The sequence below is a fragment of the Phyllobates terribilis genome, unplaced genomic scaffold, assembly GCF_046119375.1.
Source record: "Phyllobates terribilis strain yellow unplaced genomic scaffold, ASM4611937v1 Scaffold_2__4_contigs__length_985480577, whole genome shotgun sequence".
In the NCBI taxonomy this organism is placed as follows: domain Eukaryota; kingdom Metazoa; phylum Chordata; class Amphibia; order Anura; family Dendrobatidae; genus Phyllobates; species Phyllobates terribilis.
The window spans coordinates 41,988,445-42,011,180 of NW_027362762.1; the positions used below are offsets into that span (position 1 = coordinate 41,988,445).

A 22,736-nucleotide genomic window follows, 5' to 3' on the forward strand; every position below is an offset into this window, starting at 1 on the left:
CTGACACCCCCCTATAGTGGGGGGGGGGGGGTATTTAGTCAGCCACCAATTGTGCAAGTTCTCCCACTTATAAAGATGAGAGCGGCCTGTAATTGACATCATAGGTCGACCTCAACTATGAGACAAAATGAGAAAACAAATCCTGAAAATCACATTGTCTGATCTGGAAAGAAATTTTTTTTTTTTAAAATTTTGGTGGAAAATGAACTTTTGTAGGTGACCAAATGCTTATCTCAATACTTTGTTATACATCCTTTGTTGGCAATGACAGAGGTCAAACGTTTCCTGTAAGTCTTCACAAGGTTGGCACACACTGTTGCTGGTATGTTGGCCCATTCCTTCATACAGATCTCCTCTAGAGCAGTGATGTTTTGGGGCTGTCGCTGGGCAACACGGACTTTCATCTCCCTCCAAAAGTTTTCTATAGGGTTTAGATCTGGAGACTGGCTAGGCCACTCCAGGACCTTGAAATGCTTCTTATGAAGCCACTCCTTCGTTGCCCTGGCGGTGTGCTTGGGATCATTGTCATGCTGAAAGACCCAGCCACGTTTCATCTTCAATGCCCTTGCTGATGGAAGGAGGTTTGCACTCAAAATCTCACGATACATGGCCCCATTCATTCTTTCATGTACAGTACAGACCAAAAGTTTGGACACACCTTCTCATTTTAATTTTTTTTCTGTATTTTCCTGACTATGAAAATTGTACATTCACACTGAAGGCATCAAAACTATGAATTAACACATGTGGAATTATATACTTAACAAAAAAGTGTGAAACAACTGAAAATATGTCTTATATTCTAGGTTCTTCAAAGTAGCCACCTTTTGCTTTGATGACTGCTTTGCACACTCTTGGCATTCTCTTGATGGTTCAAATCTGCAAGGATAAAAAAAAGTTTTGGAAAACTCCTTCACTTTGCTAGTACTGTAAAACAGTGTGAACAAGCCCTTTTTTTAGATTTTTTTTTATTATTTTTTTATTGCGCTTATTCCATTTGTTAAACACACAGCGGAAAAAGCTCTTGACGTTTTTGTTTTTGCAAGAGCGGTCACCCATAGGATGCCTCTGTCTTATGGGGGCCCACAGTACTGTTTACTCCTCTACCCTTTTCTTGACAAAGCTCAGACAGTGGAAATGGAACTCGCAGTGATTGTTTGTTACCATGGAGACGCACTGATACATTGAGTTGTTACTGCTGGACTCACTTTACAGATGTCGGAATCATTCCGATAGAGGCCCTACACTGAAAATGGGCTCCAGGAGTAAAGCGCCCCCTACAGAACTTTACAGCACAGTTCATTTTCAGTTTAAATAACATCCATCATATGTTCCTCTTTGTTCTCTCCTCGTTTTCTTTCCGTTGATTGCACATCACACGGCCATAAGCAGTTGCCGTAAGGATAATTATCCGTGTTTTTTTTTTTTTTTTTTTTTATGGGAACAGGTCGAGGGCATATAATAGATCTGGAAGTTTTCCTGGACACTACTGATCTCTATTGGTGAAGGCTAGGACCTCATCCTGAGCAATTTGCCCTTTTACTGTTTGTAGTACCCCCTTCATATGCAATAGTAGGCTATTGGGGTAAGACAGTCTCTTTTAAAGAGCAGTTCACCATGAAATATCGGCATCTATGAAAGCTGTGGCGTAAAAAACATGGCGGCTGTGATTTAAAGATTTGAGGACGAAGAAAGAAAGGTCTCCATTGGGGGTGGGGGGGGGACTTGCTGTAATATTGTTAAACGAGTATTGTCATGTAATATCTGTTCCAAGTTTTGTTTAATAAAAATGTATCTGAGTGTAAAACAAACAAACAAACAAAAATAATAATAAAAAAAAAAACTTGAGGACTATAGGAAAGCGAAAAGACTAAAACGATCGGCGGCCTTGCTAATTGTCTCCCAGCTTACCCAGAAGTGGATAATGACGGAATAGTCGTCAGAAGATGACAACTCGAGGACGGAAATAATTGAATACTAGGAGGAACAGGGTTTCCAGCACAGAGTATTTCAGGAGAGGAGTTAACTGAGAATGACACAGCGGCCAAAGTATGTCAGGAAAGAAGCTCCCTGATTTTTATGGGAAGTTTCACAGCTACACAGAGTATTTCAGGAGAGGTGTGCTGCTCTTGTGAAATGTCAAAGGTTAAGAATTCCAAAATGGAAGTGTTGTCCTCAGCTGTGCAGAGTATTTCAGTAGATTAGTGGACTGCTCTTATAGGATGTTGCAGTAATGGAAGAAAGAGTGTGCGCTGCTTGCGACCACATTTCAGGAGCTTGTTGCTGTTGTAGGCTAAATGTTATGTGAGAATCAGCAGCACAGAGTATGTCAGGAACATAGTGGATAATCCCTGTAAACTGAGATGTCGGGGGTGGGGGGTGCAGACTCGGGTCCACATTAAGTGAACTCCCTCTGCATGTTCCTTATCTTTATTGATTGCACCGCTGCTTGCAGCGACCTGCGGGTCCTTGGAAATGCCGCATGTGTAAGATGAAAATCGTACGCCGGGCCCCGGGCGGCCATTATTGCAGCAGAGTAACATTTCTCTCCCGGTACGTCAGGGCAGTAAGAAGTACAGCTCCTCTGCTCCAGGCGACAGGAACCGGACACTGGGAGGAGAGACCGTCTGTATGACTAATGCCCTGGAACTGGGGGGACCTCAGTGCGAGTGATGGGGGGAGGGGGGGCTTGGGGGCACTTGGAAGATAGAAAAAAAGACATTTATATATATATATATATATATAAAAAAAAAAAAAATCTTGAGTTCAGCTGATTCCTTTTAAGGGTCCGGGCCCCTCCAGCACGGAGAGTCCTCATTGTCACCGCTGCTTTGTATTCTGCGCACCTTCTGCTACAGATCAAGGGTAACTGTGACAGAAGCCGGACCTTCTCATCGGGCAACGTCTGCGTATTCTTATTCTTCTCCGTCATGGCTGTCGGGTTCTGTCTCTTATTCTGTTAATTGATTTTAACCCCTTCAGGAATCTTCTCTTTATTATCGCACTACTCACTGAGTGCTGTCTGTTTTTACCCCTAGGTTACCCCGCTGGATACCCCACAGCAGCTCCTGCCTATAATCCCAACATGTACGCCGCCAGCAGCCCCGGCTATGCCCCAGGTAAGAGCGTCCTCCCGCTGCAAGCCTGTGTCAGGCTGGATGTGGCACGCTGGGCTCCTCCATGTATATTTAATGCTTCTCGTCTGTCTGAGGGCAGGCGCAGGCTGTTACATCTACGCCATACAAAGAGGGAGGGAGGGAGGAGGGGGATGGAGCTGCTGATGGAAAATATAGATGTAAGCAGAAATAAAAGGGCTGCGTCGTCTCCATTTTCTGCACGATAGACTGGAGTCTGTGCAGAATTTATCAGAGGAAACACCTCTGATGGGTCTGGATATGTTAGGTTTTTTTTTTCCCCCTATATATGTGTGTGGATGTGTAAAATATATATAGGTGCAGGAACTTGTTTTCCGCGCATTGCTCCTGACATTGCCCAATAGTTAGCCTGCCCTGACCTGCTCTCATGTCAAAGACCTGCCCCCTCACTAGGGGGAGCCAAACGCCTGCTCATGACACTGATTGGCTGCAGCACTCAAATGCTGGACACTGTTGAGCTAAAATTGGGATGACCGTCGACCACTGTAGTTTTTAATATTTCTATTTTCTACAGTTTTGCCATATAATTTCGGGGAATTTTTTTTTTTTATTAATGACCTTTTGTCCCCCAGCTTTCCCAGGAGCAGATGTATGACCTTGGTGTAGGTGGATGTAGGGTGGGAGTTGCCCTTTAAATCGAGACGCAGCAGCCGGATGTTCTCTCTGAAGCTAAAATTAGAATTCTCCTCCTTCTCCTGCGTCGTCGCTGCAGACAAGTCGTGTGCCAGAACTTTACATTATAAAATTAAATATTTCACGATGGCTGTTTCCACATGAAGAGGCTGCCCGCCGGTGCACGGCGTCTATACCGAGGCTCAGTCCAGCTCCCCTCCCCCCCTCACAGCTGCAGCGAGAATCCTAAATCCAGGCATTGTTAGCTAATCTGCAAACCACGAAAACCGCATGACGCCCCTCACACTGCGGCCGCCCCAGATCTCGGCAGTGTAAGTGGCACAGACAAGTGAAGCGGAAAATATTACCAGCTCTGTCTGCCGGAGGCTTTATACCCTCACATCTCTGCTACTGTTCTCCCCCGTAGAGGCCTACAGAAATCCATAGATTGCTAGAAGCTTGGTTATCCAGTCTTAGCTGCGTCACTGGATAAAATACTAAGTGCTCACTATTCTGCTGGTGCAGTTACTGTACATACATTACATTACTGATCCTGAGTTACATCCTGTATTATCCTCCAGAGCTGCACTCACTATTTTGCTGGTGCAGTCACTGTGTACATACATTACATTACTGATCCTAAGTTACATCCTGTATTATCCTCCAGAGCTGCACTCACTATTCTGCTGGTGCAGTCACTGTGTACATACATTACATTACTGATCCTGAGTTACATCCTGTATTATACTCCAGAGCTGCACTCACTATTCTGCTGGTGCAGTCACTGTGTACATACATTACATTACTGATCCTGAGTTACATCCTGTATTATACTCCAGAGCTGCACTCACTATTCTGTTGGTGCAGTCACTGTGTATACTTTACATTACTGATCCTGAGTTATTGTTAGAACCCTCCTGTTAGTTTTTTCCATCTTGTGTTTTGCGGTCACGTGACCATCTGCCTATATATTCCAGCTCCGCCCTTCTGGCCTTGCTGGACTTCAGTGTTTGACTGTTTCTCTAGCCTGGTGCTTCGGTGCCTATCTGTCAGTTCGCTTGGTCCTCTGGGACCTCTAGTACCTTTTTTGTCAGTTTTATCTTTTGGTGTTCTGCAGCAACTTCTCTGTTTAGGAGGTGTCCCATTTTTGTCCAAGTCCTTAGTTCTTTTAGGGACCCCTCCCTTAATTCTATAGGTCTCCGTTCAGACTAGCCGAGGACTAAGGCGGGTCTGTTCGCTAGGAACAGGCAGCCCGCTACATCTTAGGGATTCAGCTTAGTCTTACTGTAGGGACAGCTTTCCCCTATCTTTCCTTAGTACATGTTGCAGATTCTAACAGTTACATCTTGTATTATACTCCGGAGCTGCACTCACTATTCTGCTGGTGCAGTCACTGTGTACATACATTACATTACTGATCCTGAGTTACATCCTGTATTATACTCCAGAGCTGCACTCACTATTCTGCTGGTTGTTGTTAGATTCTGGCCCTTTGAGTCCACATGTGTGGAAGGGTTTCAAGAGTTGATCTTCCTTCATGCAGCGTAGATGCCGGCTTGTATATCTAATAACAGCGACCAGAGCTGAGTATTGATTTCCGCTATTAACAGTTTAGATGCCGCTTTCAGAATTTAAATGAAGCGTTCTCCGGAGATTACATATAAGGACTCCCATGGACCTTCCGATTTGACCAGCAGGGTACTAATGCATCCTGCTGAAGTCCCCCAATGCTGCCCTCTTAGTACTCCCGATTAAAAAAATAATAATATTAAACACATTTGGTGTCACTTCTTCTGTAAAAGTCTGATCTATGTGCCCACGATGCAGAAGTGCTCTGGATTTTTCCTGAGCTTTTCTGCATCTCCCTGGCAGGAAAAACACATGCGGATTTTACAAGTGGATTGTGCATGCGGATTTCCTGCCAGAGACATGCGGATGTGAAGTGTTTCACTTGGAAAGTGCTTGACAACTTGGTGTCACTATATAAATCCATGCAACTGGTATGGATTTTATATAGTTGTGACCAAGTTAGTTAAAAAAAAGATAAAAAATCGAAAAAAAAACAAACAACCATTACACTCTCCTTCCAATGGCCCCCGGTCTCCTTATCCAATGCGTCCAGTCTCCGGTGGTGTAAAAGGACCTTCCATGGCGTCATTTAATCATGTGACAGGTCACGCGACCGCCGATGTCAGCGGTCGCGTGACCCATCACATAACTAAATGACATCATGGAAGGTCCTTTTTAGACCATCGCGAGCTGCCGGAGAGCCAGGACTCATAACTACGGAGACCTGGGGCCATCAGACGGTGAGAATAATATATAAATAATTATTGGGGAACATGGCAGACCTTCTACCAAGCGTTTTTTTAAGCGTTTCTGCGGCGGAATTGCCATTGCTTAAACACATAGTGGGCACACAGCCTTACTCGTATAGTAAAAGCAATGAAGTAAATCAGAAATATATATATATACACTGATAACTCGTTATGCAAAAAAAAAAAAAACAAGCCCTCAAACGGCCCCATAGACAGAAAATCTATAATTTTACAGGGGTAAGAGGAAGGTAACAAAACAAATGAATAACTTGGCTAACTTTTTTCCAGAGTGTTCATGGAAGTTTTGGTATCGTCGTAATAATACGTCCCTTGAGAATCCGGTTTCCAGGTAATTTTACCTGTGAACGCCATAAAAATTTAATCCAAAAGACCATGTCAGAATTTTCATTTTATCTCGCTTAATATTTATTTTTTTATTTTTCTATACATTTTAAGGCGAAGTGATTTGGTGTCATTCAAAAGTGTCCAAAATAAAATCTAAACCCTCGTAGAGTGAGGTGATGGGGGGGGAAAAATATATCAAAGTTTTTGCTTCTTGGAAGAAAAGGGCAAAATAATGAAAACTTTTTGCTGGTCCTTGAAGGGTAAAGATATTTCCAATTAGTCTACATTTTTGCCTGTGTCCCTTTTTAAGACTCCCAACATTTATTACATCCTAATCACTACAGATATCTGCTCCGTAGAAAGCTGGGTGATGACGGCCATTTTAAGTTATGTGCATGAGCCTTCCTACATCTGAATGGAGCCTGGGTGCAAACTGAGTGGAGATGGAAGATGGCACATGGCTCCTACCACACAATATATAGAGAAAAGTATATGCACCCAGCTGTAGGATGAGCTGTGACTTGTTAGCGTCTCGCGTCCTGATCCTCATCCTTTCTGCCCTCCTACGTTACTTCGCTAATTGTTTACATGCCTCTTTCCTGCAGCGAGTCATTGATATTGTGAATATTTCAGCTGCTCATCGCTCCACGCTTAATGCTTATAACTAATCACATGGCCTGACGGGTCCTTCGGCTAGTCAGGATGTGAAGGTCCTTGTAGCTTTTTTTTCCTGCCCTGCTCCGATCAGACAGTTGGGTGTGGGGCAGAAGAGAGCTGTGCCGCTGCCTGTTTGCTAGAAGACGCGCACACTTTTCAGCAAGGTTTTTTTTTTCTTGCTGAAAAGTGCATCACATAGTCTAAAACAAAAAACAAAAAAAAAAGTCATGACCAAGCAGAATTTCCACAAATCAAAAATTGGATATCTATAAAAAGCTGCTTTTACTTATCGGATGAGCGGCCTTGTTTTCACGCTCTACTCTAGGGGTGGGAATGGTAGCTCGCGAAGAGAGGAGGAGCGCATGCTGCAGATGTCTTATCTATAGACTGACACTGGCTATTTCGTTGGAAGGAATCTTCTACATTACCTGCCAGTAGAATGAGCTTTGGTGCCATCAGTACCAGCTGTGAGTGCCAAAAGTACCAACAATTGGAGGAAAAATAGGACCAGAAGTGGTGCCAGTATGATGAGCAGTAGGACCAGCGATGGGACTGACTACTTATATGATGGCCTAGTGCGTGGGGGTATCGCCAGGCACGGTGACCATACGACTGGACCAGGCATAGTGCTGATGGGCTAGAACTAAGACTGGCTGCAGGGCGAGACCAGGCGTTTGCTTTCTGTCTGGGCTTTTCCCTGTGGCCATAAGATCAGTAGAATTGATGCTTCCTCGGGAGACGGCGGGTGATTGACAGCTCGGCTCGCTGCGGTATAACGAGAGTGGGGTCACATTGATCGCGCTCTTGAATTGCATCTGGCCATCAGTCAGGAATGACAGGCTTCTGTGTATCTGCCAGTAGCAATACGAGACTTCACCAGTCTGTCACCACTTGTGATGCCAGTCCCTGGCTCATGGCAAGCTCCCTGGCACCGGCAGTCATCCGAAACCTGCAGAATCTATTTTGTGCTTGGATGGTGTTTGCGCGAGCATCCAGTTCGCTGCCCCTCACCCTGGGCAGCTTGGGCACCGGGGTTAGTCCGTTATCTGCGCCATAGTTTGGTTAGAAGAGGAAACCCGTTCTGTGCCTCCCGGTGTGTTGAAATATCTTTATTTTGTTTTTAAGCGACGCTCCTGATGAAGCAAGCGTGGCCACAGACTCCTTCTTCCTCCTGCACCACCGAGGGCACGTTCCACCTGCCGGTCGATTCTGGGACGGAGAACAGGACTTATCAAGCTTCTTCTGCTGCATTCAGTAAATATACGGTTTTCTCTCCCACATTTTTCACTTTATTGCAGAATGAACTGCTGACGACCGAGGCCTCGATGTTCCGTCATCAAACAGCTGCTTCAACTCTGCACCGTTTTCCAGATTTTAGTTCTCTTCATTCTCGTTTGTATCAAACGCCTTAGATGCCGCATTCTCTATTGGCCGCAGAATTTAAGGGGGTTAAGAGATCGAAGACCAACCTTACTGGTCTCTGATTAGTGTATGATCGAGAAGCTCATGGTTTGATGGCACGTAGATGTAATGTTGGGCAATCCGCTGTTCAGGGCACCATGCCTTACCCCTCCTCTAGGGGGAGCTCATTGCATATAGTTTTATGCAGCTGCTTATTAATTTGCAAACCGCGTAAGTGGACTAACCGATAAAACAAAGTTAAGGTGAAATTGTTGCTCTCTTAACAACTTTGAGAGAGGAGCAAAAGAGCTGAATAAATGGTTCACCTAATGGGGTTATCCTAGTAACAACATTTTGGAATCGGCATATCCTCATGCAAAAGCGGCCAACAGAACATCGTTGTTGGTCCTATAACCTAGGGAGGAAAAGGATGGCCTCATATGCCTTTTATAGGGATGTTCAACAATAAATCTGAGGAAGTGATGGAGATATTGAGGATTTACTAGGAGATTTTGAGACTGGATCTCGTCTTGCAGAGTGTTGTCACACCACCAAAAGCTTCAGTGACCTTTCGTAAAGTTCGGAATTTGAAGGACCGGTTGGTCCATAGTTATCTACAAGCGGTCCAAACCGACCCTACATGGCTAAATCGAACGATTACAGGTACATTTGGATGTGGATCATAAAAAAAAAACAAAACACGATCTTTCATAAGCGATACGACGGGGAGAGCTTACCTGAATAGGAAATGTATTCACTGTCGTGTGGAGGGAATCCTGTATCTGACACCATGTGTATGCCCCAAAACATATGTAGGGAAAACGAGTCGGCAATTTAGGAAAAGGATCCTCGAGCATATACAAGTGCATCTCACTAAATTAGAATATCATCAAAAAGTTGACTTATTTCAGTTCTTCAATACAAAACGTGAACCTCCTATATTATATAGAGTCATTACACGCAGGGGGATCTATTATATAGAGTCATTACACGCAGGGGGATCTATTATATAGAGTCATTACACGCAGGGGGATCTATTATATAGAGTCATTACACGCAGGGGGATCTATTATATAGAGTCATTACACGCAGGGGGATCTATTATATAGAGTCATTACACGCAGGGGGATCTATTATATAGAGTCATTACACGCAGGGGGATCTATTATATAGAGTCATTACACGCAGGGGGATCTATTATATAGAGTCATTACACGCAGGGGGATCTATTATATAGAGTCATTACACGCAGGGGGATCTATTATATAGAGTCATTACACGCAGGGGGATCTATTATATAGAGTCATTACACGCAGGGGGATCTATTTCCAAGTGTTTATTTGTTACTGTTGATGATTATGGCTTACAGCCAATGGAAACACAAAAGTCATTATCTCAGTAAATTAGAATAATAAACACCTGCAAAGGCTTCTTACGTGTTTTAAAAAGGTCCCTTAGTCTGTTTCAGTAGGCTCCACAATCATTGGGAAGACTGCTGACTTGACAGATGTCCAGAAGGCAGTCATTGACACATTCCACAAGGAGGGTAAGCCACAAAAGGTCATTGCTAAAGAAGCTGGCTGTTCAGAGTGCTGTATCCAAGCATATTAATGGAAAGTTGAGTAGAAGGAAAAACTGGTAGGAAAAGGTGCTCAAGCAACCGGGATAACCGCAGCCTTGAAAGGATTGTTAAGAAAAGGCCATTCAAACATATGGGGGAGATTCACAAGGAGTGGACTGCTGCTGGAGTCATTGCTTCAAGAGCCACCACACACAGACGTATCCAGGACATGGGCTACAAGTGTCACATTCCTTGTGTCAAGCCACTCATGACCCATAGACAATGCCAGAAGCGTCTTACCTGGGCCAAGGAGGAAAAGACCTGGACTGTTCTCAGTGGTCCAAGGTGTTGTGTTCAGATGAAAGTAAATTTTGCATTTCATTTAGAAATCAAGGTCCCAGAGTCTGGAGGAAGAGTGGAGAGGCCACAATCCAAGCTGCTGGAGGTCTAGTGTGAAGTCTCCACAATCAGTGATGGTTTGGGGGCCATGTCATCTGCTGGTGGAGGTCCACTGTGTTTTATCAAGACCAAAGTCAGCGCCGCCGTCTACCAGGACATTTTACAGCACTTCATGCTTCCCTCAGCCGACAAGCTTTATGGAGATGGAAATGTCATTCTCCAGCAGGACTTGGCCCCTGTCCACACTGCCAAAAGTACCAATACCTGGTTTACACACAACAGTATCACTGTGCTTGATTGGCAGCAAACTCGCCTGACCTTAACCCCATAGAGAATCTATTATAGAGAATCTATGGGGTATTGTCAAGAGGAAGATGAGAGACTCCAGACCCAACAATGCAGACGAGCTGAAGGCTTCTATCAAAGCCACCTGGGCTTCCATAACCCCTCAGCAATTGATGCAAAAGGAGCCCGACCAAGTATTGAGGCATTTACTGAACAGACATTTCAGTAGGACAACATTACGGATTTTAAAATCATGTGTGAAGCTGTTAAAATATTCTAATTTATTGAGATAATGACTTTTGTGTTTTCATTGGCAGTAAGCCATAATCATCAACATTAACAGAAATAACCACGTGAAATAGATCACTCTGTGTGTAATGACTCTATATAATAGATCCCTCTGTGTGTAATGACTCTATATAATAGATCCCTCTGCGTGTAATGACTCTATAGAATAGATCCCTCTGCGTGTAAAGACTCTATATAATAGATCCCTCTGCGTGTAATGACTCTATATAATAGATCCCTCTGCGTGTAATGACTCTATATAATAGATCGCTCTGTGTGTAATGACTCTATATAATAGATCCCTCTGCGTGTAATGACTCTATATAATAGATCGCTCTGTGTGTAATGACTCTATATAATAGATCCCTCTGCGTGTAATGACTCTATATATAATAGATCCCTCTGTGTGTAATGACTCTATATAATAGATCCCTCTGTGTGTAATGACTCTATATAATAGATCCCTCTGTGTGTAATGACTCTATAGAATAGATCCCTCTGCGTGTAATGACTCTATAGAATAGATCCCTCTGCGTGTAATGACTCTATATAATAGATCCCTCTGAGTGTAATGACTCTATATAATAGATCTCTCTGTGTGTAATGACTATATATAATAGATCCCTCTGCGTGTAATGACTCTATATAATAGATCACTCTGCGTGTAATGACTCTATAGAATAGATCCCTCTGTGTGTAATGACTCTATAGAATAGATCCCTCTGCGTGTAATGACTCTATAGAATAGATCCCTCTGTGTGTAATGACTCTATAGAATAGATCCCTCTGTGTGTAATGACTCTATAGAATATAGGCGCTTCACTTTTTGTATTGAACTGAAACTAACTTTTTGATATTCTAATGTTAGTGATAAGCGCACAAGTTCTTCTCACTAAATTAGAATATCAAGAAGTGTTTTTTTTAGCTTAAATATCCACTGTGACTTTTCTGAATCCTATTGTCATGGTCTCTTACCTTAGGGGAGGTCCTGATCTTTTCAATCCCCTGATATTTGATTGCTTTTGTCTCCCCCATGTTTTTCCCAAATGTGTCTTGATTTAGGGGTATTCTCTTTTTCCTCCAGATATCACCTTTGTAGGTGATGTCTGGAGGATAGAGAATACTAAAGGTGGTCTTTTTATAAATGTTCGCCGTCCGTGCTGCATATCGTGGCTGGGAATTTGTACCCCTGTGCTAATATATTGGAAAAATGGCACTAGATTTAGGCATAAAACCTTGTTAAAACCTGATGTGGCCATCAAATAGGCATGGGTGAAACGCGTCGAGGTGTATGTTAGGTGTCGGTCAATTAAATGCAAGACATTCCGGTCCTTAGGCAGTGTATAACGGTGCAGAATAGGGCGATATAGGGTAACTTAAACACTACTAGGTGTAGGGAATTCAGCGTGCCCGACCGCTGGCCGCGTGGCCCGAACGAGAAGTACTATGAGAGCCAGCACTACTGGATAATTGTGACCTCTCTGAATTTAAGTGGGTATTGCTTAGTCCCTAAATAGAGAGCTTTATTGGACACTGTTAAAAGCACGGCGGGTATGAAGATGGTAGTTTTAAATGTTATATTTTATCAGTTAATCCACTTAGTCAGTGAATTTATTCAATATAGTGGATATTATTTGGGAATTGCTTATTAATTTATCCTGATTTTCTTATAGGGTACACCGCTGGCACCCCATACAAAGTCCCACCGGCTCAGAGTAACAGCGCCCCACCGCCATACTCTGCTTCACCAAACCCCTACCAAACCGCGATGTACCCCATCAGAAGTGCCTACCCACAGCAGAACCTATATGCCCAGGTAAGGGCTCTGCGGCTTTCTGTGCAGGGAGTGGATGATTATTCTTATTTTTGCCACCAAATATGAAAGGGAACCTGTCACATGAAGAAGAAAAAAAAACCAACAAGCTATTAACCTGCAGATATGAGGTTAATGGCATTCTGAGCCCCATCGGTGGCAAGAAATAAACTTTTTATTCCTCCCGGCATCGTTTGGCGTCCAGACACGGGGCGATGCCAGTGCAGGATCAGTCACCGCTGAGTGTTTAGAGAGCGGCGGCTGTAGCTGCGACCACCGGCACTGACTGACGGCTCGCTCAGCACTAGAGCTGGCTGACAGTCAGTGCCGATGGTCGCGGTTACAGCGCCGCTCTATACATCCAGCAGTGACTGAACCCGCATCTGTGACCGCACATCGAACCATGCCGGGAGGAATGAAAATCGTTAACTCTCAGCAGCTGGGCTTTAAGTGCCAGCGCTGGGCAAGGAAAAGGTCAGAACACTACTAACCTGCAGATTAACCCCATAGCTGCAGGTTGATAGCTTTTGATTGGTTCCCTTTAAAGCTCGCTCCACTAGAACGTATTCAGCGCCACCTACAGGTTGTCAGAAGAACCACCAATAGTTTTTATGTACATGCATTGTTTTCTTGTTGCAAATTATTTTTGCTTATTATTAATAATAATAATATTATTATTATTATTAATATTAATATTATTAATAATATTATTATTATTATTTATTATTATTTATATTTTTTTTGAGCTGATATGGGGGAGAAAGGAAAATATCTGGTCTACAAATATAAGATATATTAAAAAAAAAAGACCATTTTAAAATCGCCTTCCCTGTTTTTTTATTTGTATTTATTTTTGTTGTGGGCGGAACCAAAAAATGTGGATTGAACTGTTTTTTTTTTTTTTTTATAGATCTTTGTTGGACATTTCAACATAATTTTTTCCCCATTTACTGTAGTTAGAATATTACAGGATTTATGGCTATACAGCACTGTAGATCTGCACCTGCTAAGACCCCCTGCATCATGTGATCGCAGGGACCCCGGAGCAGGAAGCGCTAATACTTCCTGCACTGCTAATTCAGCACTGGGCATACAGGGATCAGGAAACCAGAGATGTTGTAGATCTTTTGGTCATCCACAAGTAGTTAAAGGCAGATGCCCAGCTTTTAATTTAGTTCTGCCGGCGTTTGCTGACACAACTTTTCCTTCCGGATGGGAGTCCGGGCCAGCATACGGGGCACTGGATAAGACTTCTTTTGTGTTGACCTATCTCTCCGTTTTTTTGCCAGGGTGCATACTACACTCAGCCTGTGTATGCGGCACAACCCCACGTCATCCACCACACCACCGTAGTCCAACCAAACAGCATTCCTTCTGCAATCTACCCGGCCCCCGTAACTGCACCTCGAAGCAATGGAGTCACAATGGGAATGGTGGCTGGAACTACCATGGCAATGTCAGCAGGTAAGGCGCCTAATCCCCCCAAACAGCTGTTTTGGAACTATAACTCCCATCAGGATTCATTTCATTATATTGACTCATAATAATGTAAATTATATAAATAATGGGTGTTATTTTCTCCCATCAGGTACGTTGTTGACCACACCTCAACACACTGCCATAGGAGCACACCCCGTCTCTGTGCCAACATACAGAGCCCAGGGGACCCCAGCTTATAGCTATGTACCCCCTCACTGGTAAACTCGCTGGCCTGTCCATGTAAGTACTGCAGCCTGTGCGCTGATCATAAACTGTCAGGGCGACTTCTGACAGATGGTAGCCTTTCAATTAAAACTCTTTACCACTTTGCAGCTGTAGAGTCTGTGCATCTCCTTTGCATAGTCGGCTGTGCTGCTGCTGCTGCTGCTGCTTTGGGCATAAACCCCAAACTCCCCATTTCCTGATTGCTTTCATTGTCAGCATTTCATATCTATGCTCCACCTCTGCTTTCTCACAGTGACCAGATTCAAATGGCAGCAAGAAGGGGAGAGGATGTTGTATACAGCAGAGCAATCTGCATTTAGAGGAGTGCCCCCCCCCCCCTCTCATTGTTCCCTCTTTACACCCGTCTGTAAATGTCGGAACTGAGACAATTGCTGGAGTTTGGGGAGAGGAATGTTGTTCCGTCTTGTTGGATTTTCGCTGCTCCACAGTTCGGGATCTTTGCCGGATTTTTCATTTCATAATGCACCAAATGCTTTCTGTTGGGGGAAAGGTCCGGACTGCAGGCGGCCGGTTCATCCCGGTACTCTTCTCCTGCGCTGCTGTGATGGAGGCAGGAGACTATGTATACAAGTAGACCTTGTGTATATATCAACTCTATAGAACGCTCAGCATTGATGGCGCGTCTCGTATGTGCGCTGCCTCTGCCATAGGCGCTAATGCCCCCCCCATACATCAGAGATGACAAGCTGGAGGGTCCCGCATCCTGCGTTTCCATAAAGAATTTCACATTTACATTCATTATAAAAGAGCTTTGGCCCAGAGAAGACGGCAGCTTTTTCTGGTTTGTGCCGATATACGTCTTGGTCTTTATGTGACAGAGCTGTTACTTTTACTAATGCGGAGTGGACTCCGATCACCAGCCTCCAATACAGACTGTCATCCTCGTCCCTTGTACACATGGATTTCTCCAGTATCTCTGGATTTTTTTTGCTATTATGTCCTGTAGATGTTGGCTATTCAAAGTCTTTGCAATTCTTTGTCAGACATTTTTCGAAATAGTTTGACAATTTTAAGCCTCAGATTGGTGACCATCTTTGCTTCTGAGAGACTCTGCCTCTCTAACGCGCTCTTTATATAGTCATGTAACCAACTCAGCTGAATGTTGAACCTCCGGATGTTTTTCATAAATACTACTTACTTTTCCAGCCTTTTGTTAACCTCCACAACTTTTGAGATGCTTCGCTGCCATCAATGGGGGGGGTGGGGTGGGGGGGGGTGTCCAACGTTCAACTTCCGATCTGTTTTTTTTTTACGCTGAGGGCCAACTTTTTTAGGGGGATTTACGGTTGCTCATTGAATGTCCATTTCTGACCCTTGGCAGTGACGGAGCGAGCAGATTACGTCTGACATTGTCGTATCATTGCAGGTCTGGAGTAAAACGTTGTATGCAAACTGCTCAAGTCTTACATCGGTGCTGGAGCGACCGGCCGACGGCACCAAGTTTGTCTACAAGAACAAAACAACGAAACACGAAAAGTGCAACGGTCACTTTAAATATTCTTTTTTTTTTTTTTTTTTTTTTATTTTAATTTTGTAAAAGCTGCTTTTTTTTTTTTTTTTTTTAATTTTTCTCCCCCTGTAACCTCTTCTTCTCTTTCCCATACGTCCCCACCGAGTTTAGAGCCCGCGCCTCCTCCGCGGCCGCCATCTATCCGACTCAGATTCCTCTGCTTTCACTATTATTGTACCATCGTTATTTTAAGTATTTGCAACACTAGATTGTTTTGTTTTTTGTTTTTTTTTTCTCCCAGAATCCTTTTCATAAAACAAGTTGTTTTTTTTTTAATAAACTGTCTTCCAAGAGTTATAATTGTCTAAAAAAAACAGCATCTAGAACAACTTTCACATTTTAATTTTTTTATAGGTAAACTGCAATTTATTTTAATTACATTTTTTTTTTTTTTTTTTATCTATTTCTTTTGTGGTTTTTAACTTTCAAGGCTGCTATACTAGTTTTTCATGTGGGGAAAACTATCGGTATTATAATAAGTTGTATAATAGCCACCGGTTTCTGTAAAAGCACAAAAACACCTTTGTGTCGGTTATTTCATTGTTGTGTTTTTTTTTTTTTTTTTTTAAAGGCGTAAAATATACATGTATAGTATCTTTGTAGTGAGACCTCTACGCTACCACAAATAAGCTGGGCAACCAGACAATCACAAATACACCACCACCACTACTATATAGCTGCCATCTGGTGATTGCAGCCGGTGCCAGGGGCCGCTCGCGGTCACGGTTTTACTCCTAGTTATGACATGTTGTATTTGTGAGACAGTGTTACAGTAGAAAGCCTGAGTGTTCTGTAGATAGAACAATACCGAGCTTGCATGTGTGTTTAGGCATCGAAGATTATTTAGTCATCAGCAGTTGGCGCTCGGCAGCGCACCGGGGGGGGGGGGGGGGGGGGAGAGACCCTCCTTGGGCTCGACGTGTCCAGTTACGTCCATCGCACATTTTGGCATTTGCCTCCGCAGCAGATTATACAAAGCATTAATCTTTGCCCGTTTCCTGACTGCAGAACAATAACCCCTGTTATTTATTTAACTCTGTGCCCGTTGTGACTCCGCCTCTTGCCCCTCCCCCCTGACCACAGTCACAGGGCTACCTCAGCTTTGCACTGGATTTTGAAGGAAATGCATACAATTGGAATCACAGAACCTCAGTCACCTCCAAATAAACAGACATTTCATTGAAATCCTTTTTTTTTTTTTTTTTTCTTCTACATTTTAATTCTTTTTTTTTTTTTTTAGGGGAAAATATTGATCAATGAAGTTAAATCACTTTAGCTAAATTGTCGTATGCCGTGTTACTGCTCCTTTAAAATAATTTACACCTATTCTGTATGATGATTTTAAAAGGGAGGTGTCGCTTATAATTTGAGTCCTGTCTAATATATATATATATATATATATATTTTTTTTTTTTTTTTTAACATGACCTTTTCTGTTTTTACATAATTGTGTAATATTGAGAGGAAAAAAAAAGGCAGCAAAAGTGATAACTGTATGACAGCTGGGACCCCCCCACTGATCACTAGAACAAGGGGTCCCAAATTCCCATAACAATTGAGCTGTAATGAGCATGTACGACCACTGCCATGTCTAATGTCTATAGGAATGGTGGTCGCACATGCTCACTACCTCTCCATTGACAAGGGATACATTGGACTCCTTTTGTCTAAGGATTTCCGAGGGTCTCCAAAGCCGGACCCCCATCCCCCCCCCCCCCGCCCCAGCAATCATACAATTATCAGCAATTACTTTGCTTAACTAATCCGTTATATATAGTCTTATACTCCAGACCCAAATGTGCAGCTCTTGATGTGACTGGAGCATAGTCTTTAATAGAACCTGGAAACGGTGCATAATAAATTAAGATGTCATTAATAAAGTTAGACTTAGAACTTTTATCAGGTGGTCGGAGAAGAAATCTTCGGAAATACTTTGTTTCTCAGTATTGTGGAAACTCATTGACGTCTAGGGCCCCCGAAGCTGATGACTTCCCTCGGTGCTGGCGTTGGTAGCCATAAATGCACATATTGTGGGTCACCATGGCGGGTGACTGTTGCTTTAATTGTGGGAGGGGCTGGATGAATATGGGCGGAGTTTATAATGGTCACGGGAATTAGGACGGACGTAATAGCAATAACTTCTTGCAATTCACCTATTCAGATTCTTGTAAAGGTATACTTTGTACGGACGCACAAACTTTTGCAAAAGATACGTGACTTTATAAAACTCAATGCAATATCTTATGTGGAAGTGAAAAACTTTTTTTTTTTTTTTTTTTGTTATATATTTTTTTTTCTCTTGGATTTATCAAGAACTTAAATTAGCTGAGACACCATAATTAAAAAGAAAAATATATAATATGAAAATATAAGCCCCCTTTGCTTGGAGTATAGATGCAGTCTTTACATAACTCCGAGGTATACAGAGTTACGATTTTCCATCCACTATGTATTTGTCAGTCTTCACTGTAATTCTGGTATTCTATTCATGGCCCAGAATAAAAAAAAAAAAAATGTATAAAAAAAAAAAAAACTTATAGGATGGCATTTTGAGAACAAAAAAAGTGTTAGAAACTGTTTAAAATTATGGAAGGACGGATGATAAACCGTGAATGTCAAATAAGGGATCGTGGAGGTGTTTCGTAATAGTAGGTAGCAAAAAAGTAAAATTGCTGTAGACTCGATGAGAACTTAAAGGGGGCCCCCCACATAAGAAAAGGCATCTCTAAACCATTGAATACAAGATTAAAGACCTTTGTCCAATTGTGTAGGGCTCCTTTAAGAAATAGAATTAGATGGGATCTTGTGAGTGAAATGTTGGTTTCTGAAAGTTATACCACGAACCAAAAGGCGTTTTTTTTTTTTTTTTACCCTACTCATTAGTTTTATCTAAATCTGGTCATAAATCCCAGTCGTCCTGCCATCAGTCTCAATCAAAAGTTTGCCCCGCCCCCTGGACTACATGGGGCTGAAACTGCAGAGTCATGTGACTCCCTCTAGCTCTGCTGAATGGCTGAGATGGCTCACAACGGGAGGGGTGTATGAGACAAGCTATCCTCCCATACCCTCTTAAAGGGGCCGTAGGTTGTCTTCAGAAATTGATAAAAATTCGCCTCACCCCCGTAATCATGTGACCGCCCCCGATGAACGTATTATACTGTGCAGTAGATGTTTTATGTCCAATGGAAAGTGTTCTCTTCTAGGATGTTAGTATTTTAGGGCAGCGGTCACAGCGCAGGTTGTTCTACTACACGAGCCAGCGTGGCATAGACCTCTTTCAATATCCTGTAAAGTCCCATATATAAATGTTTAATTTTGCTTAATATCAAGCACTAATCCGTAAGGACCGAGAAAAATGTAAGGTCACTCATGTTATGACCAAATAGATCTAGTCGAAACCTTTTAAAATGCAAATTCCTACTGACACAAACCTGATACATGATAAAAAAAATTCAATCTACCTGTAGACACCACTAGAGGGAGCTCACCGTATACAGATCTTGGATATATCAATCCATATGCAGTGAGTTCCCCCTAGTGGTGACTGTAGTCAGAACATTAGTTAATGGACGTTTTCCTTTTAAATCATGAATTTTCTGCAAATCTGTTACCACTGCTTACAGTAGAGCAGACCCATCTTTATGGGACCTTTTAGGGGTCAATTGCCCACCGGTGTTCTCCATGTCGGCAGACGTTTTTCATTTATTCTTAGCTGTTTTGAACCTGTGTTCGTCCCCTTTTTTTGAAGTAGAGACCAAAAACCTGGATTTGCATGCGTATTCCAAAGTAATGGAGTTTAAAAAAAATTATTTTTTTTTCCTGCAAACGGAAAAAATTTCAATTTTACTATTTGGCCCTGAATCATTTCCATATTAAGAATTAACTTTTTTTTTTTTTTTTTTTTTTTTTAAATTTGGTACAGGTAACTAATAAAGGCAAAAGGACATATTCTTTCCATTACCATTAAACACATCACCTCCTATGTAGGGGATTACAAAAGTAGTTTTATATCTGTGCAGTACAACGTATATCCCATCACTACGCTGGCCCTTATCTATATATAATAACAATATAAAATATATCTTTTGCTTTAAACATACTGTAATGGCAGGACTTGAACGAAATACTCATATTCATGGTTTTCTTAGCCCGAATGACAGCGTTTCGGAGAACACACGACCACTTCATCGGCTTGTATGATGAGTATTTTTCTCTTGTATTTTAATGAGCAGTTTAGTATTTTTTTTTTTTTTCTGTTTTAAGTAATTTATGACACTTTTATTTTTTACCAATAAGTGTTATTTAAGTTTTTGTTTTGAACAGTTGATGTTTATTCTTATCTAGAGGAATTTTGTGGTTACAGATCATTTCAGAACGCAAGACTGGGGGCTTTTTTGTTTCTGGGCAGGAGCAAAGAAATATCTCTTTTATTTTATTTTTTTTTAATTGGTCGGGAGCTTAAATAATTTGTTTAATTTACTTGTATCACGACTGTAAGGAGTGGACTCTGCAGGACTGAAGTATAAAACTCCTTCCTATTGAAGTCCTTTATAGGGATTATTCAACCCCCCCCCCCCCCCCCCCCTAAAAAAAAAAAAAAAACACACCCAGACATCTGCTTGTTCTCCAAGTGAAGGGTTGTTCTGGTTAAAATAAAAAAAACATGGCTGCTACTCTACAAAAAGTGCCACATTTTTATTTTACCGGTTGTGCGGTACTTCACATCCACTGCATTCACTTCAAAGAGCTGAGCGGCAATATCAAATACAACCATAGATGTGGCACTGTTTTGCTTGTTTGTTTTGCTTGTTTGTTTTGCTTGTTTGTCTTGCTTGTTTGTCTTGCTTGTTTGTCTTGCTTGTTTGTCTTGCTTGTTTGTCTTGCTTGTTTGTCTTGCTTGTTTGTCTTGCTTGTTTGTTGGATTTTGTGTGGTTTTTTTTTTTTTTTTTTTTTTTTTTTTTTTTTTAGAAGGAAGCAGCCATGTTTCCCAACCCTGAATAATACCCCTTTTTAACTTCACATTTTAGAAATGGCCATGATTAGAAAAACAAGGCAGAATTCATTGAGAAACTGCGCACACCCATCTATGGATCGCGTCAGGTTTTGTCGCTCAGCTCCACTGAAGTCAATGAAACGGAGCTGCAATGCCGCATAGAAGCCTCCCATATTTTTCTAATCCTGAGCCACACCATTTTAATATTGAAATTTTTATTTGTTACAAAAATCACATTACAGCTTGGATTTCTTTTTGCGGATTTATTAGGTGGGACGAAATAAGCTAAGCAAAAAGTCTTCCAAGTTTTAGGACTGTCTGCTCACTGCGAGGAATTTTACGAAAGCCCATCAGATCATGTTCGTCAATGAGGTGTAAATCTGTTTATTTTAAGGATCATTTCTAGATCTCCCTGAAACATTTAAGCCAAGAGTTTGTAACTGTATGATATTTACTGTAAGATGTAGAACATTCAATAACTATTAAAATGTTTCCATAAAAAATCAAATCTGGATTATTTGTCTTCAACAAGTCGTCTGAAAGTGTGTATAGTCCATATGGGGTCCGATTTGTAGGGAGGGCTTACTGGGCTATCGTTGTGGGGCTTCAATCAAACTTAGACCTGATGCACACAGGAATCCTGTGGGTGCTTTGAACATCCTCTGTTTACAGTTGTTTGGGCCGCAACTCCCATCCCGACCTCTGGTCTAGTTACCAAAATTAACAGCCTTATATGTGCCTATGAGGCTAATGGTTCGGGTCGGGAGAGTCAGCTGAGATGGCTGGCATTTGAAGAATCACCCAGCCATCTAATTTGTATGGTCGGCTTAAGGGAATGTGCCGTTATTTTTATTTTTTGTATCGCTTATATTTTTTAATACAAATTTAAAGTTTTTTTTTTAAACTTTTTTTTTTTTTGCAGCAGCAGCTGAGGGCTGCAATTTGCATTTGCTGGTGTGTAAGTGTCTGAGCAATATACCAGGAAAGATCTTTGAACAAATTATTAAACAGCATGTATGTAAGTACTTGGGTAAAAATACAGTAATTAACCAGAGCCAGCATGTGTTTATAGCAAACAAGTCATGCCAGACTAATCTAATTTCCTTCTATGATGGAATCACGGACTAGGTGGATCAGGGAAATGCGGTCGATTATAGTATATCTCAACTTCAGAAAAGCATTTTGAGATACTTTTTCATTTTTTTTTCAATAAGTAAGATAAAGTATGGGATTGATGAGGCTACGGTTAGGTGAAATCATAACTGGCTCAGTGATTGCACTCCCAATGAGTGGTAATAAATGATTGCACATCCAATTGGAAGAGTGTTTCAAGTAGGGTACCACAAGGCTCTTTCCTGGCCCCAGTGGTGTTCAGCATTTTTATAAGTGATCTACATAAGTGAACTGAAGGTAAACTAATCAAATTTGCAGACGATGCAAAGCTAAGAGGGATAGCTAACACTAGAGCAGACAGGATTCAGAAAGATCTAGATAAGCTGGAACAATGGGCAGCAACTAATAGAATGGTATTTAAATATGGAGAAATGCAAGATCCTGCATCTGGGCAAGAAAAATGAAAATGACAGCTACAGAATTGGAGCAATAGAACTAAACCACAGCACATGTAAAAAGACGGGTATACTAATAGATCAGACTGCACATGAGTCAACAGTG

The 22,736-nt window shown here is 42.0% G+C and overlaps 1 protein-coding gene across 5 annotated transcripts in view; it reads left to right on the plus strand.

Annotated features, from left to right (window-relative positions):
- FAM168A (family with sequence similarity 168 member A) overlaps positions 1-16,362 on the plus strand; it is a 51,823-nt gene extending 35,461 nt beyond the window's left edge. For 4 of the 5 annotated variants that reach the window (XM_073661279.1, XM_073661281.1, XM_073661280.1 and 1 more), the window contains 6 exons: positions 3,039-3,119; positions 8,213-8,341; positions 12,695-12,837; positions 14,124-14,298; positions 14,423-14,553; positions 15,926-16,362. In XM_073661279.1, the coding sequence (XP_073517380.1) occupies positions 3,039-3,119; positions 8,213-8,341; positions 12,695-12,837; positions 14,124-14,298; positions 14,423-14,535 (641 nt within the window). In that variant the 3' untranslated portion in view covers positions 14,536-14,553; positions 15,926-16,362. The remainder of the gene's footprint in view (positions 1-3,038; positions 3,120-8,212; positions 8,342-12,694; positions 12,838-14,123; positions 14,299-14,422; positions 14,554-15,925) is intronic. The other variant, XM_073661282.1, reaches the window with a different exon arrangement.
- The last annotated feature ends 6,374 nt before the right edge of the window (positions 16,363-22,736 follow it).